The 13986-nt window shown below is 42.3% G+C and overlaps 1 protein-coding gene across 1 annotated transcript in view; it reads right to left on the bottom strand.

The window, feature by feature from the left end:
- Window positions 1–13986, bottom strand: part of DNAH6 (dynein axonemal heavy chain 6) — a gene marked incomplete at its 5' end in the record, with an annotated part of 237936 nt that overhangs the window by 119326 nt on the left and 104624 nt on the right. The window contains 8 exons of the mRNA XM_080813644.1: window positions 1558–1712; window positions 3366–3439; window positions 4011–4157; window positions 5272–5443; window positions 8338–8469; window positions 9934–10091; window positions 11979–12126; window positions 12971–13192. Of these exons, the coding sequence (XP_080669770.1) occupies window positions 1558–1712; window positions 3366–3439; window positions 4011–4157; window positions 5272–5443; window positions 8338–8469; window positions 9934–10091; window positions 11979–12126; window positions 12971–13192 (1208 nt within the window). The remainder of the gene's footprint in view (window positions 1–1557; window positions 1713–3365; window positions 3440–4010; window positions 4158–5271; window positions 5444–8337; window positions 8470–9933; window positions 10092–11978; window positions 12127–12970; window positions 13193–13986) is intronic.

Here is a 13986-nt window from a genome sequence, read left to right as displayed (position 1 = left end):
TTGTAGCAACATGGACAAGACTGGAAGAGATTATGCTGAGTGAAATAAGTCAAGCAGACAGAGTCAATTATCATATGGCTTCACTTATTTGTGGAGCATAACAAATAACATGGAGGACATGGGGAGTTGGAGAGGAGAAGAGAGTTGAGGGAAATTGGAAGGGGAGATGAACCATGAGAGACTATGGACTCTGAAAAACAATCTGAGGGTTTTGAAGGGGCAGGGGGTGGGAAGGTGGGTGAGCCTGGTAGTGGGTATTATGGAGGGCACGTATTGCATGGAGCACTGGGTGTGGTGCATAAACAATGAATTCTGGTACACTGAAAAGAAATTAAAAAGTAAAAAATTTAAAAAACAAAACAAAACAGATTCTTAACTGTGGAGAACAAACTGATGGTTACCAGAGGGGGAGGGGATGGGTGGCAAAGAGGGCACTTGTCATGATGAGCACTGAGTACTGTACAGAATTGTTGAATCACTGTACTGTACACCCGAAACTTATACAACCCTGTATGTTAATTATACTGGAATTAAAATTTGAAAAAAATGAAGTGGTGTATGCCCCAAGGACTGCAGATATTCAGGTGGGATACCTATTTGTCAGGGATGTCTCTCAAAGGAAACTTTTACGGGTAAGCAGATGGAATCTACAATCCTTGGATGTCACTCATTTGCTATAATTTTGAGCCCCTTCTTTCTTTAGGCGTGCATGTAAGCAGTCTTGTACTATACATGTATCTCTGTAAACTACCTTAGATCCTTTTTTTGGTAATGAGACAGGGCATCGAAAACAAACAAGAACAACCTATTAATATGTAACAAAAATAACCCCTTAGACTTCATAGAAAGTTCATGACACTTATATTTAAAATATATTTAAAATATATAAGTATATATTTTAAAACATATAAAAAAGGCACCTGAGTGGCTCAGTTGGTTAAGTGTTGGACTCTTGATTTTTGGCTCAGGTCATGATCTCGGGGTCCTAAGCTCAAGCCCCACTTTGGGTTACACACTGGGCGTGCAGCCTGCTTAAGATTCTCTCTCTCCGGGGGTGCCTGGGTGGCTCAGTGGGTTAAAGCCTCTGCCTTCGGCTCAGGTCATGATTCCAGGGTCCTGGGATCGAGCCCCGCATCGGGCTCTCTGCTCTGCAGGGTGCCTGCTTCCTCCTCTCTCTCTCTCTGCCTCTCTGCCTACTTGTGATCTCTGTCTGTTAAATAAATAAATAAAATATTTAAAAAAAAAAAGATTCTCTCTCTCCCTCTACCCTTCCCCACCCCTGCTCTCTCTCTCTCTCTTCCTCTTTCTTAACAAGAAAAAAATCTATCTATAGATATAGATATAGATATACACACATATACAGGTGTGTGTATATATATATATGTATACATACACACACACACACATATAAAATAACTTTTACATTATAGCAAGATTTGCTAATAGACCATTGTCCATCTAGCAATCAATTTAAAGACTTTTGTACGACTTAATTCTTACCTTTTAATACAAAAGAAATTAGATCGATGCATTATTGAGCACGTTATACTACTATACCTTGAAACATGTTCTATAGCATCCTGGAAGAACACCAACTTTACTTCTTTGGGATTTATAAGATTATAATCATCAAGATAGTCTTCTAGAACATTTGCGATTTTCTCCATATCAGGCATGTCATCATAAATCCGATCACTCTTATCTGCTCCAAACTATAAGATGATTTAAGGGAGAGGGACCAAGTTAGATCAATTACAATATAGGAACACACACAACATTTGTAACCTTAGGATGGGACATTATTTATCCACGTTACTATGTAATCAGTTGCATGCATATTTTATATATTTACATGCAAGGCTTTCAAACCAAGGAAATGGGACTAAGAAACTCAGATTTTCATGGATAACTGAAAATCCATTTCATTTAAGTTCAAATAGTACATTGGAATTTCAATGAATTTTGCTATAAAATTCACACACAAGCTCAGAAATAGGTTTCCAGTTTTTCTCGCTATACCTTACTTTGGTTTTGTACTTTTGCTCTCAGGCCGCTGATATCGGAGAAGCTAAATGAGCTGAAAATGATGCATGCCAGACTGCTCTGTTTATAAACAATCATGCTGGAACTACATGTAGTTTTTACACAGCAGTCATCTGGTTAGATAAATCAGGGAGAATGAAATTTGGGGTAAACCAGAAGGAACTTAGTTCCTGTTTGAGGTCCTGTGTGGACCTGTCATGAGGTCTTTTCTTTGCTGCAGCAACTGCCCTAGAGGCATTTCCATTTGGAGCCACTGACCAGAATAAGGCAAGAAGGGTCCAACAGTTCTTTCCCTTTGCTTTATCCCCCCATTTGGTGATTATATCAATAGAAACACACAGGAAATATAACCACCACCTGGAAACAAACTTTGCACTTTGTTTTTAATAACACATTTAAATAGATATACTACATAAATTATTTATCTTTTTTATTTGTCAAGGATTACCAGGGTGACTATAATTGTATACACACAATATAAAGATAAGTCTGTCCTTTTAACCAGCGCTGACTGAGAGCTACCCTAGCTCTGTGCAGGAAGCTGGGGATTTAGGGTGAACAGAACAGACGTAGCCCCTGCCTCCTTGGAGACACCAGGAATGTTGTACCCAAACAAGAGCCAACTTGGTAAAACGAGATGGTTGCCTCTCAACATAGATAGGCTGGTTAGATGGAAGACTTATTCAAGGCCATTCTAGAACGTAAAATTAGGGCTGGTGGGTACACATTATTGGGGGTGCAAATTGAGGAGCATAACATAAGAAAAATTTTGCTACTGATGAGAGCTACCCTGAAACAAGGAGGGCAGCACGGCTACCTACTGAGCTGCTGGAAGCATGTGAGCACCAGCTGAGGCGAACACGGAATACGGTAAAGGGACTGGCAGCCCCACATTAAGAAACTAACCCTCTGTGCTTCCTTTCAAATCAAAAACCTGGTGGGTCTCTGATTCAAACTATTACCAAAACGAATATGACTAGAGCAGGAGTCAGCAATCTGTTTCTCTGAAGGGCCAGATAATAAGAACTTGAGGCTTTGCAGGTCAGACTGTCTTTGTCGCTACTACTCCACTCTGTCTTGTCATGCAGAAGCAACCACAGGAAAGAAGGGCACACAGTCCAATGAGAGTAAATGTGTTCCCACAGAATTTTATTTACAAAAACGGGATAGTTGGCCTCTGGGCCATAGTTGGCTGACTCCTGTCTGGATCTTTAATCTTCACAGGTACAAAATTCTTGTTGAATATGAAATTGAACTGTAAAATAGTAAGTGCTTTATTTATCTTCCAATGTAATCAGGTCAATTCAACAGTATATACTTGCCTTAATAAAGTCTCCAAAGATGATGGGTTTAGTCAAAAAATATTCCAGGCCAATTGCAATTCCAAAATGTTTGTCTATTCAAAAAACAAAACCAATTTGTAATATATGATAAGCTTGAATGAGTGTTTTAATAAGATACACAGAATAGTATCAGCTGTTACTTTACTTAGAAGGCTTAACTAGTAAATGAAAGTTGAGAGAAAGCCATGTTGATACCACACCATTTTAGTTTGGTTGATAGTCTTCTTGATTTAAGATTAAGAATGTTTAATATTAATAAACATTTTATTAAGTAGTAGATATTGAATATATATTTAATAAATCAGAGGTACTTTAGAGATACCATGGCTTCTTACCAGACAAAATCCTGGCTCTCCTACTTTACCATTTCTACTTAAAATTCCATACTGCATTTAAGATATTAACTCTTCCTGAATTTTAATAAAATGATTTTCCTAATATTTCATATATTTCTACATATTTGAATCACTGGAGAGAAAAACTTTTACCCATGAATGACTAAAATTCATTTTGCTTTACTTTACCTAAGTTCATTTTAATTTTTCTTTATAGAAATCAAATTGCTTTTCTAGGCCCCCCACCAAAGAAATAAAAATAAAAAGATAAATAATGATTGATATTTACTGGCCATTTCTGTCAAAATAGTATGGAAATAGTGTTTATCTTCATTATTAATCAAACGGTCATGGAACACTCTTTGGCATTCATGGCAAAAGAGTCTAAATATCTGTATTTCTTCTCTTATTGTTCCCGGATCACACTGGAGAATACCTGTTTTTCAAGAAAGAGGAAAAAGGAAACTTCTACATTTGTGAAATATATAGTAACAGTTCAATTAACTAGAAAACCCTGAAGTCCAGCTTTATCCCTACATTACCAGAAGTGGGTGCTTCCCTAGTGTGTGTACACACATACGATAATGGTGATCTCACTTTCTGAAAGCAAAACTGGATACATTATCTGACAAAACCCTTTGCCTTGTTTTGTGATTTTTTTTCATTGAACACGTGAAGTGGTCAGACTTCACAGTACAGGCTATGTTCATCTCATTATTACATTGGGTTGCAACACGTTAAGCGAGTAGTGTCGGATCTCTTTAATATACATATATATTCATCCAGTAAGTCCCCCCACCCCCACCCCTGACCTTTATACTATTTTCAATACACCAATTCCCTCTCTCACTCTTTCCCAATGTTCAGTCCACACCAAATGCCCTTGGTCCTTCTGGCTTCTATTCCAAATTACTCTGATTAGTCTTTGTATTAATATAAGTTATAATTATAAACGCAGTTCAAATAATATCAAGTTACAACAAAAGCAGTGATGTAAAGCAGTCCTTGAAGTGTTCATTTTCTCTGGGGACCCTGCACTTCTCACAATACAGTGCAGAGAGGGACAGGGAGAATACTTACTCTACGAATAGGTATGTATGCATGGCAGACAGGATGAACCCTACAACATGGAGTAAAATCCTTGAGTAGGCTGAAGAGGAGGGGGACACTGAATGTGTCAGAGGGGGTACTGGCATGTGACCAGAGCAGGGACAACTCAGCCACTGCAGTAGGAGGGAGGCAGATGCAGGTGGTCTGGGATAATTGGAAGATGAGGTAGTTCTGGTTCAATTTCTCCTCTTTTTTTTTTGGTGAAATAAAAAGACAGGTCATCAGTTGGGAGCAAGAAATGGAAGGGGAAGCTGATGGTCTGAGGGCAGCTGTGACGTTGTCAAGGCCGGGGTGGGGGTAGAGGGTGGCTTGAATAGGGAACAAGTAATGGGATTTCTAGGTGGGGCACAGACACTCATACATATAATTCTCCTGAGAGATTGGGGTGAATGGAAATGAAGGGAGGGTGCGGGTCAGAGAATGAGGGTTCCATACATTACCTTGTACACATTTGGATAAATCCCTCAAGTTAAAGACATAATGGGACTTGGCCGGTGTTGGCAGAAGATCAATACTCATTCTGTTATAAATCTCAACTGCGGCTTCCACAATGTTTGATGCGGTTTGCTTTACAGCTGGTGGAAAGTCACTGAGAAAGCCATTTAAGATGGCCTAGAACAAGGAACATAATGTGAGAGGGTTAGATTGTTCTTAACACCAAAAATTTATCATCTTTCAAATACTCCAGATCTGATGATGCTTTTTCTAGTAATAATTAGAAAGCCAAATGCCAATGCAAGGACTTATGGGGGATAAAACTCTGCCATTCACTTCAGAAAATGTCCCCGAGGATGGGCTTACTCCTGTCTTCTGAGATAGTCTGGTGATGCCCGAGAAGCATGTGTATCTGACCATTGAACTGACCGCACTTACTCTCCATATAATTTAGACTTCTGCTCCCCGTAGATCCAGAAGGTCATTGTGGGGTGCCCAAACTCATCTGGAAGTGAGCCGAGGGCCTCTCTCTGATATTTATGGGCCCATGACCAACAGGTCCATAGACTTCAACCTCGCGTCTGTTTAAAGTGCAACTTATTTGTAACTACAACCTGCCCCTCCTTCAGCTTCCCGGTTTCAGCATAGGACCTTACCCCACACTCAGATCAGGAACTTGCAAGTCTCCTTTGACACCTTCCATTCTCTGTCCTCACAGTCAAGCTTGAATGCCCGTCTTGAATCTCTCTGGTTCCTGGACATCACCCCATTCCAGCCCTGCCTCATTCATCTGGGCTTCTTCAGCCCTTCCTTCTCCTATTGGCCTCTCCATTTCCACTCCTGTCTCCCTTGAGTTACCTTCAGTCAGAAAGATCAGGCTCTGCCCTCTCTTGTCAGTCCAGACTCACTCGCCCAGCCCCTCACTTTGCCCTCTTCCCCACTGCTCACCGTGACCCAGCCGCACAGGCCAAACCACCCAGGCTCTTTCCTCTCCTCAGGGCCTTTGCACAGCTCTATCCCACCCCACCCTCCTCCTCAGGGCTCTCTGCTGGCAGGCACTTCTTCACTCCTGTTTTAGGTCGCCTGTCATCTCCTTAGAGAGGCCTTCCCTGACTCCTTCTGTCAGTGTCTCTTATGGCTCTCTCATCTTCTCATATATAACTTGCCACCATCCCTGAGTACATATTTATTAGCTACCTTGCTGCCCCCAGATGCTTGGGACAATTATTATAGATTTTTAAATAGGTAAATTTCCTTCACAATGGTGATGGGAAGGCACCAGAATGCACATCAATGCTTGTAAGTCAGTCCTTGTGACTTTAGATTTTGGGTTTTCATATAGGATTTTAAAATAAACTCAAGTATTTGTTTCAATGAGCTTCCTCATTGAACATTAGTTTCAGCAGCTTACAAGGAATATCTTTTGAGCTGCCCCCTCCTGGGCCCCCAATATGAGTTTCCCATTCTCCATATGGTAGGAGCATCTCAAAATATATAAAAAATAAAAATATATTTTAAAATATATAAAATAAAAATTTTACTGTACATATTATATATATACTATATAAAAAATTAAAATCTAGTCTGTTTATTCGCCATCCATTACAAACTTGTATTTACAAATATATATAAACCATATCATACAGTTTTTAATATATAGTTATTAATATAATACACATTAGTTTGTTTATCTGTTTATTATCTGTCTCCATGGTAGAAGCCCCGTGAGGACAAGGATGGTATCTTCTTTGTTTAAAATGTAATACCAATGTCTGGCACCCAGTACATGGTCAGTAAATATCTCTTTAAGAAATGAAATTAAAGGCTACTCAACTGATATTCATCAGTTGAGTAAACTCTTAGGAGTAAACTAAGGAGTTTACTTAGGAGTAAACTCTTCAGAGTTTACTAAGGACCGCAGCTTGGTCTTCTATTCAAAGGTCTGGCTTACCTGACATAATCGACAACTTTGAAAAGCTTCTACTAAGACTACGCACTAGAGCCAGAATTCCCACAGTCTGGGGGCAGGATGCTTTGCCATGAGCACGCTGTGAGTAGTTCATGGAGTTGATTGTTGGTTTCAATTACCGCTGTTATACCTTTCTGATTAGAAATTACATCTAATTTGATGACAACATTATCAATTGAATTTGTTGTGTGCTGCTCAGTTTACCTTTAGAATGTACAGTGATGCATATTTTTGGTGTATACATTTTCAGTAAGGAAACGCTAAGACATGTGTGAATGTGTCACTGCCCCTCTTTGGCTCCTCGGCCATTTACCCACCAAGTCAGCTTCTCCAGACCAGTCACTGAAAAGTCTTGTTCTACCTATATGCCCACATTACCATTTCTTGCCCCTGTGACTGCATTTGCCCATGTGCCTTCTGTTCCTGGGATCTGTTCCTCCCTGCCCGTTCTTGTCCCCCAAGGCTCAGCCCGCTATCGTCTCCATGAGCCTTTGTGGTTGGTTATGGCGAGCTCGCTCTAGTCGTGCTGCTTCATGTTCTCTCAGCATCCTACTCAGAATAACGTTGCACCTTTTACTGAACATTTCTGCTAAGCACTTGTGGGGAGGTATGGTTATTTTTCCCACTTAAAGGCTGAGGAAATGGCCCCTTAGGGAAGTTTGTAGGGGTGCAAGAAGTACGGGTGGTTGTTTTTGTCAGAGGTGATGGTGGCAGTGAGGCGATGAAGTCTAGGTCAGGTGCATTGCACTTGAGCTTGCCGGCCTATGGGGAGCTGGTAAAGTAAGAGAGGAGCACAGAGGGCGGGGGCGGGGCGGGGATGGGGTCTGCTGAATGCTAAGTGTCAGGGGCCCACGATACAGCTTTCTTTAAAGTCTCTGGCAGTCTTTCTGCATTCTGGAAACTAGCCCTGGGACCACAACACAGAGGCAGTGATGCAGCCGCCGGTCAGCTACTGAGCAGATGCCCCTGTGTTTACCTGCTTTCTGCTCAGAAAAGGGACAGGTGGGCTCCTCAGAAACACCACAACCTATTCTCACTGTGGGAATTTGGGAACAGACATGTTTTCTTTTGGCCCCTTGCCGAGGTTTAAATTCACACTCACCTGGAAAATCTGCTTCAGGCTGTGCTCTGAGGGCATGGGAAGGCACAGCATGCTGAAGTGGCGGATGAAGCGGGGAGTCACGGGGTTGCGGCCCCCGCCTGGGGGTGCACATGCTGATACGATCGTGACATCCTGGGCGGGAAGAAACCCACACGAGTCACCCAGCCAAGCAGGAAATGACAGCTGCCCATACCGGTGGCGGGACGGAAACCAACCCTTTTCCAAAGACCTACCACGTGACAGCATTACCTTATGTCTTCCTACACATTATCTCACTTAAACCTCACAGCCACCCAGGAGATCACTACCCTTACCCTCATTCTGTAGATGAAAAAAATCAAGACCCGGGGAGGTTAAGCTGCTCGAGGTCACTCAGCCAAAGCATCTATTGGTGGAAACACACCTATGTAAGAATGTAATCTTCAAAAACGGTTAAGAATTTGTATGTGAGGTTAGAAGATATTCGTTCAACAAATATTAAGTATAGTCAATTCTTGTTATTTGTGGTAGTTATGTTTCTATAAAAATCACTGGAACACTGAGTTAACACACACTGAACCACTGTTCCTGGGGGAAATACAGAGTTCGGTTCCTATGAGCCTCTGGTCATAACATTTTCAACTGACTGATACATGATATTGTAATTGCCTCTGGTCTTGCCTTCTCTTAGACCACTCCTCCCCCGCGCCAAGGGAAACTTTCCATGACAGTTCTTCCAGAGGCTGTGCATCTATGAATCCACATTTCTTGTCATGGCACCATGGCCCCCTGGGCTGACCTCTGCATCTCTTGCCACTTTGGTGCCCACATTCCATAGCACCATGGTGTTCCATGCTCCCTGCCTCGAGATGCAAAATGCTCTTTTCCCTTGTTCTGCCATGCTCTGACTGCAAAGTCCTCCTCCAACATCATCTTCTGGGAAGACTTCTCTCAGCTTCAAGAAGTGCCCACCCTGCCTCCCTCCAGTTTCTCCCTGCTCATTACCCTGCATTATAAATACCTGTGTTCATCTACCCCCTGAAGCTCACCCCTTGGGGAGATACGCCTATCTCACTTATTCCTGAATCTCCCAAATAAAGCAGGGCAAGAATTTAGTATCAATTAAATAAATCGACTCACCTATAAAAAAAACAACAAGGCTATAGGTTAGAGGCTGAATTGTGTCCTCCTCTACCCATGCCCAATCATATGCTGAAGGCCCAAGCCCCAGCATCTCAGAATGAGACTATATTTGGAGATAGGGTCTTTAAAGAGGTAATTAAGTGAAAATGAGGTCATTAGGGTGGGCTCTAGTCCAGTATGACTGGTGTCTTTATAAGAAGAGGACATTTGGACACATTGATACAGAGGGAAGATCATGAGAAGACACAGGGAGAAGACAGCCATCTGTAAGCCAGGGGGAGAAGCCTCAGAGGAAAGCAACCCTGCTGACCTCTTGATCTCAGACTTCCAGCCTCTACAACTAGGAGACAATAAATCTATTGTTGGAGTCACCCAGTCTGTGGTATTTTGTATGGCAGCCTTAGTAAACAAATGCACCATCTTTTCTTACTGTTTACATTTAAACACACAAAGTAACTTAAAACCTAAAGTGACCTGTATGTCTTTCCAAAAGAGTTTGTTTCTGTCATAAAATCCACCGAAATCTTGATACTGCCGAAGTAATTCAATTGGAGGCTGAGAGCCATAGCGATCCAGTCTGGGCATGTTTAAATCATCAACAAAAATCACAACTCGTTTATTTCCTGGGGCTCCTGGGGAATAAAATGAATTTAAGAATTAAGATTTGCCATCGGAAAATGTAAGACAAAGGTCAGGTAAGGCTTTGGGCTCTGAACACCCCATAGGTTGTAATTCATTCAGTTCCGAGTGAGGAGGGCCCCAGCAGGGAGAGGTGAATGGGGCTGAGGCACCCAAACTGTCAGGTGGGCCCCCACCCTCTCTCCCAGAGGGGCAGGATGATGCTAGCTCTCCAGTCAGGTCTGGATCTTTCTCAATCCCAGTCACTGCCACTGTCCTCCCCAACTGTGTGGCCTGGCATGGGGTGAGGAAGGTCATTTTCTTTTCAGAGCGGGAAATAGAAGTACTCCAAAAGCTTCCTCACAAAAATGCCACTGCACCACCTGCCACAGGGAAAACAGGGCTGGATATTAAAAAGCATCCTGAGCACGGGGTGCCTGGGTGACTCAGTGGGTTAAAGCCTCTGCCTTCATCTCAGGTCATGATCCCAGAGTCCTGGGATGGAGCCCCGCATCGGGCTCTCTGCTCAGCGGGGAGCCTGCTTCCCCCTCTCTCTGCCTGCCTCTCTGCCCACTTGTGATCTCTCTCTCTCTGTCAAATAAATAAATAAAATCTTAAAAAAAAAAAAAAGAAAAAAGAAAAGCATCCTGAACACATCAAAGGGAAATCCAGTACGGTAGAACTTCACAATGTCATATTTAATGTAGAGAACATCAATATACACACTAGTCAAAAAAAAAAAAAAAAGAGTAGTGACAGAGAAAAGAAAACAGTCTAAGCAGAGGTGACCCCACCCACTCTGGCATCCAGCTCTTACCAACAATGAAGGAACCAAGGCAAACTCAGTGCCCCACTCTATCTTCCAGAAGCCAAGCAGCAGGACAGGAGTGGGGAGGGATTCAAAGAGAATCATTCATAAAGACATTGGTCTCCCACCAGAGAGACACGCATCCACTGCCCTGTGCCTACCAGAGTAGGGGAAAGGGAATAGAGAGGAGGCACTAAAGCGGCTGAAGGTGGGCCCGAGTGAGGGCTGGGACTCTGATTCCTAACATTATGGAAGCTTCCAATGGGAAGGCCAATGCCTGACCTGTGCACAGCTTTTTGGGGAGTTCCTCGGGGAGCTGCTCCTGGAAGCCTGCCACACAGAGAGCACAGACGTCATTCGGCACTAGCAAGAGAAGCAGGGACAATCCACACGGAAGCCCATATAATGCCAGTTAGGGGGAACACTGTCCTGTCCTCCCCTCCTCCCATCCTGACACACCAGAGCCTCCTACAGGGAGGGTCAGGAAGGGCCAAAGGGCACCCTACGCCCGGCTCCACCTCCAGGGCCATGACCCACAAACCAGGTGCACGACAGAAGAGAGGAGGAGCCTTACGTTGGGTTTGGGGTTGAAACTTTACATTAGACCTGACTCAAAGTAGCTGCAAATGACCAGAAAGTTAAGCTATTTATTTAAGCAGTTAATATGGAATGATGAGGGAGATCCCACAAGCCTGGCTGAAAGCACTGACTGAAGAAAAAACCTAGACAGTTTCGAGCCAATTCCTTGCAGAACTGGGATAACTCAGTGCACCAGATACAAAGTGGTTTGTTGGTTGGTTGGTTTCAAATAAAGGGAAATGATGCAGGCTTGAAAGCGTGTGTGGAGAGGGACAGCCACAGAGAGGCAGAGACTGAAGATGTTCCAGGTTGAAGGTAATGACAAATGAACTGCCGTGTGCTACCGGTAAGATATCTGGATGTACAGCACAGGAAAGAATGCCACTCACAGAATCCCCTTCAAATAAATTAAGCAAAGAAAGTACCCATTTGTAATTTTATTACATAAAGTATTTTTGTGATTATTGGTTTGATAAATAATTTGGGTGAGACAAATAAAAATGTTCACTCTTACCTAGTATATTTTTTCTTTTCCTTTCCAGTTTTGACTCAATGATCTCTTGTGTTCTTGCAGATGAAGTTTGAGCAGAAAAATTTAGATAAACGGGAACATAGCCAGCTGATTCCTGAATTCTATTCAACAATCCTTTTGCAATGACAGACTTTAAATTAAAAAATATGTTAATATATATATATATTCAGTATATCTTTCAGTTGTCCACATCAGTAATAATCCAGTACAAAGAGTAAGAGACAGGATGAAGGAGATAGGTTAAAGCTAGATCAAAATGTCTACCTTCTTCCTGGAGAGTCCATTTAATTATATTTATCAGTGCCAAAGAGATATTCTAACCAGCTATATCTTAGCAAAAGTTTTGCTAAGTTTGCTTGGTTCCTACCTAAGTCGATTTGGTAGCACGAGTCCTAGAAGAACTCAAACTTCTTTTAAAAATAACTTAGAGGGGAAAAAAAGAGAAGGAAAAAAACTGAAATAATATAGAGGATCAGTAGTGAATCTCTGTTTATGCGGACTGTCCCCAAGCCAAGCAGACAAACAATCAACATTCCCCCCTATACTCTACTTTTTCCAAACACCATTGTTGTGTGGGGTAGAAGTATATGGGCAGGAGGGGACAGACTGACCTCTATCAATAGTCCGCTGGGGACACAAACTGTTCTGACCAATTCCCACCCTATCCTGTCTGGTGGCAGGCTCAGAAATTCCAAGGGATATGACATAAAAGCCCCCAAACCTAAAACGTGCTGGTCCACAAGTCCTCTGATTTATGTGGTATTGACCCCAAGAATATATTCAGAAACTGGCAAACTTTGGAGTAATCCCCAAGATAAATACAGATTCAGCATAGTTACATTCTTCCTGGAAAATGATCAGAATTCAAAAGAATTTTGTCTGAAAAATAATGTGTTATTTCTGGGGCTTATAACTCTAAGTCCACCATGCCCTCATTTGGGGACAGATCTTCCTGTTTCAGATAGGTTTCCTACCTTGCCAACACCAGTTATTCCCGTAAACAGCACCGAATGCCTGACTGCCAGCAGCTTCTCCATTAGATACCCAAAGCGCACTGTGTCAGTTGTGGGGACGAGCATTTCAAAAAAAGGAACATCTCGGCTGTACTTGAAGGTGGGTATGATTCGTTCCCAGGGATCCAGCCGTTTGGTATCAAAGTCCAAGTGAATGCTCCACAGATCACCAGAACTGGGAAGCTGAAGTATAAAATCAAGTACCACTTTCATTGGATTGCCACGCAGCAATAGGGAAATTCACACATAAACAAAGGCAGTCGTAGAATATGAATGTATTTGGGTTTCTTTTTTCTTTTTTCTTTGTTCCTTTCTTTTCTTAGGTATCAGAGTCTAATACTTTACACATAACCATGCAATACAATGCACAAAAACCCTGATATATTATCTTAAAACCTTAGATTAGGGGGCGCCTGTTTGACTCAGTCAGCTAAGTGTCTGACTTTGGCTCATGTCCTGAACTCAGGGTCCTGGGACTGATCCCGGCATTGGGCTCCTCCCTTAGCAGGGCGTCTGCCTATCCCTCTGCCCTTCCCCGGCTTACACTCTCTCTCTCTCTCTCTTTCTCAAATAAATAAAATTTTTAGGGAAACAAAGACACGTTAGATTAGAATTGTAAAGCATTTTCAATTCAAGTCAACATTCAGGGGCTTAATCCTTGCCAGCTACTGTGTTTGGTGGTAGAGGCAAATGCTGAATTCAAGACCCAGTCTCTGACTTTAATGACCTTGAAATTCACATGGGGGAACAGAAGCATATCAGTTAATATTATAGAGAATTAAGATTCCAATGAAGTTAGTACATTTACAAAGGCAGGATGACTCCTTTCTACTTGCAGGAGAGCTTTATGATGATGGTTGGAGATTCAGGAAAGCTTCCAAAGGGTGGTGACACTACAGTTCAGACTTAAAGGAGGAGCAGGAGTGCTATGGGCAATGAAGAAATGGGATGGGGAAGGAGGGTGAAAAGAAGGCTGA

Source organism: Martes martes (genome assembly GCF_963455335.1).
Source record: "Martes martes genome assembly, chromosome: 9".
In the NCBI taxonomy this organism is placed as follows: Eukaryota; Metazoa; Chordata; class Mammalia; order Carnivora; family Mustelidae; genus Martes; species Martes martes.
This window is presented reverse-complemented; position numbering and strand designations above follow the sequence as displayed.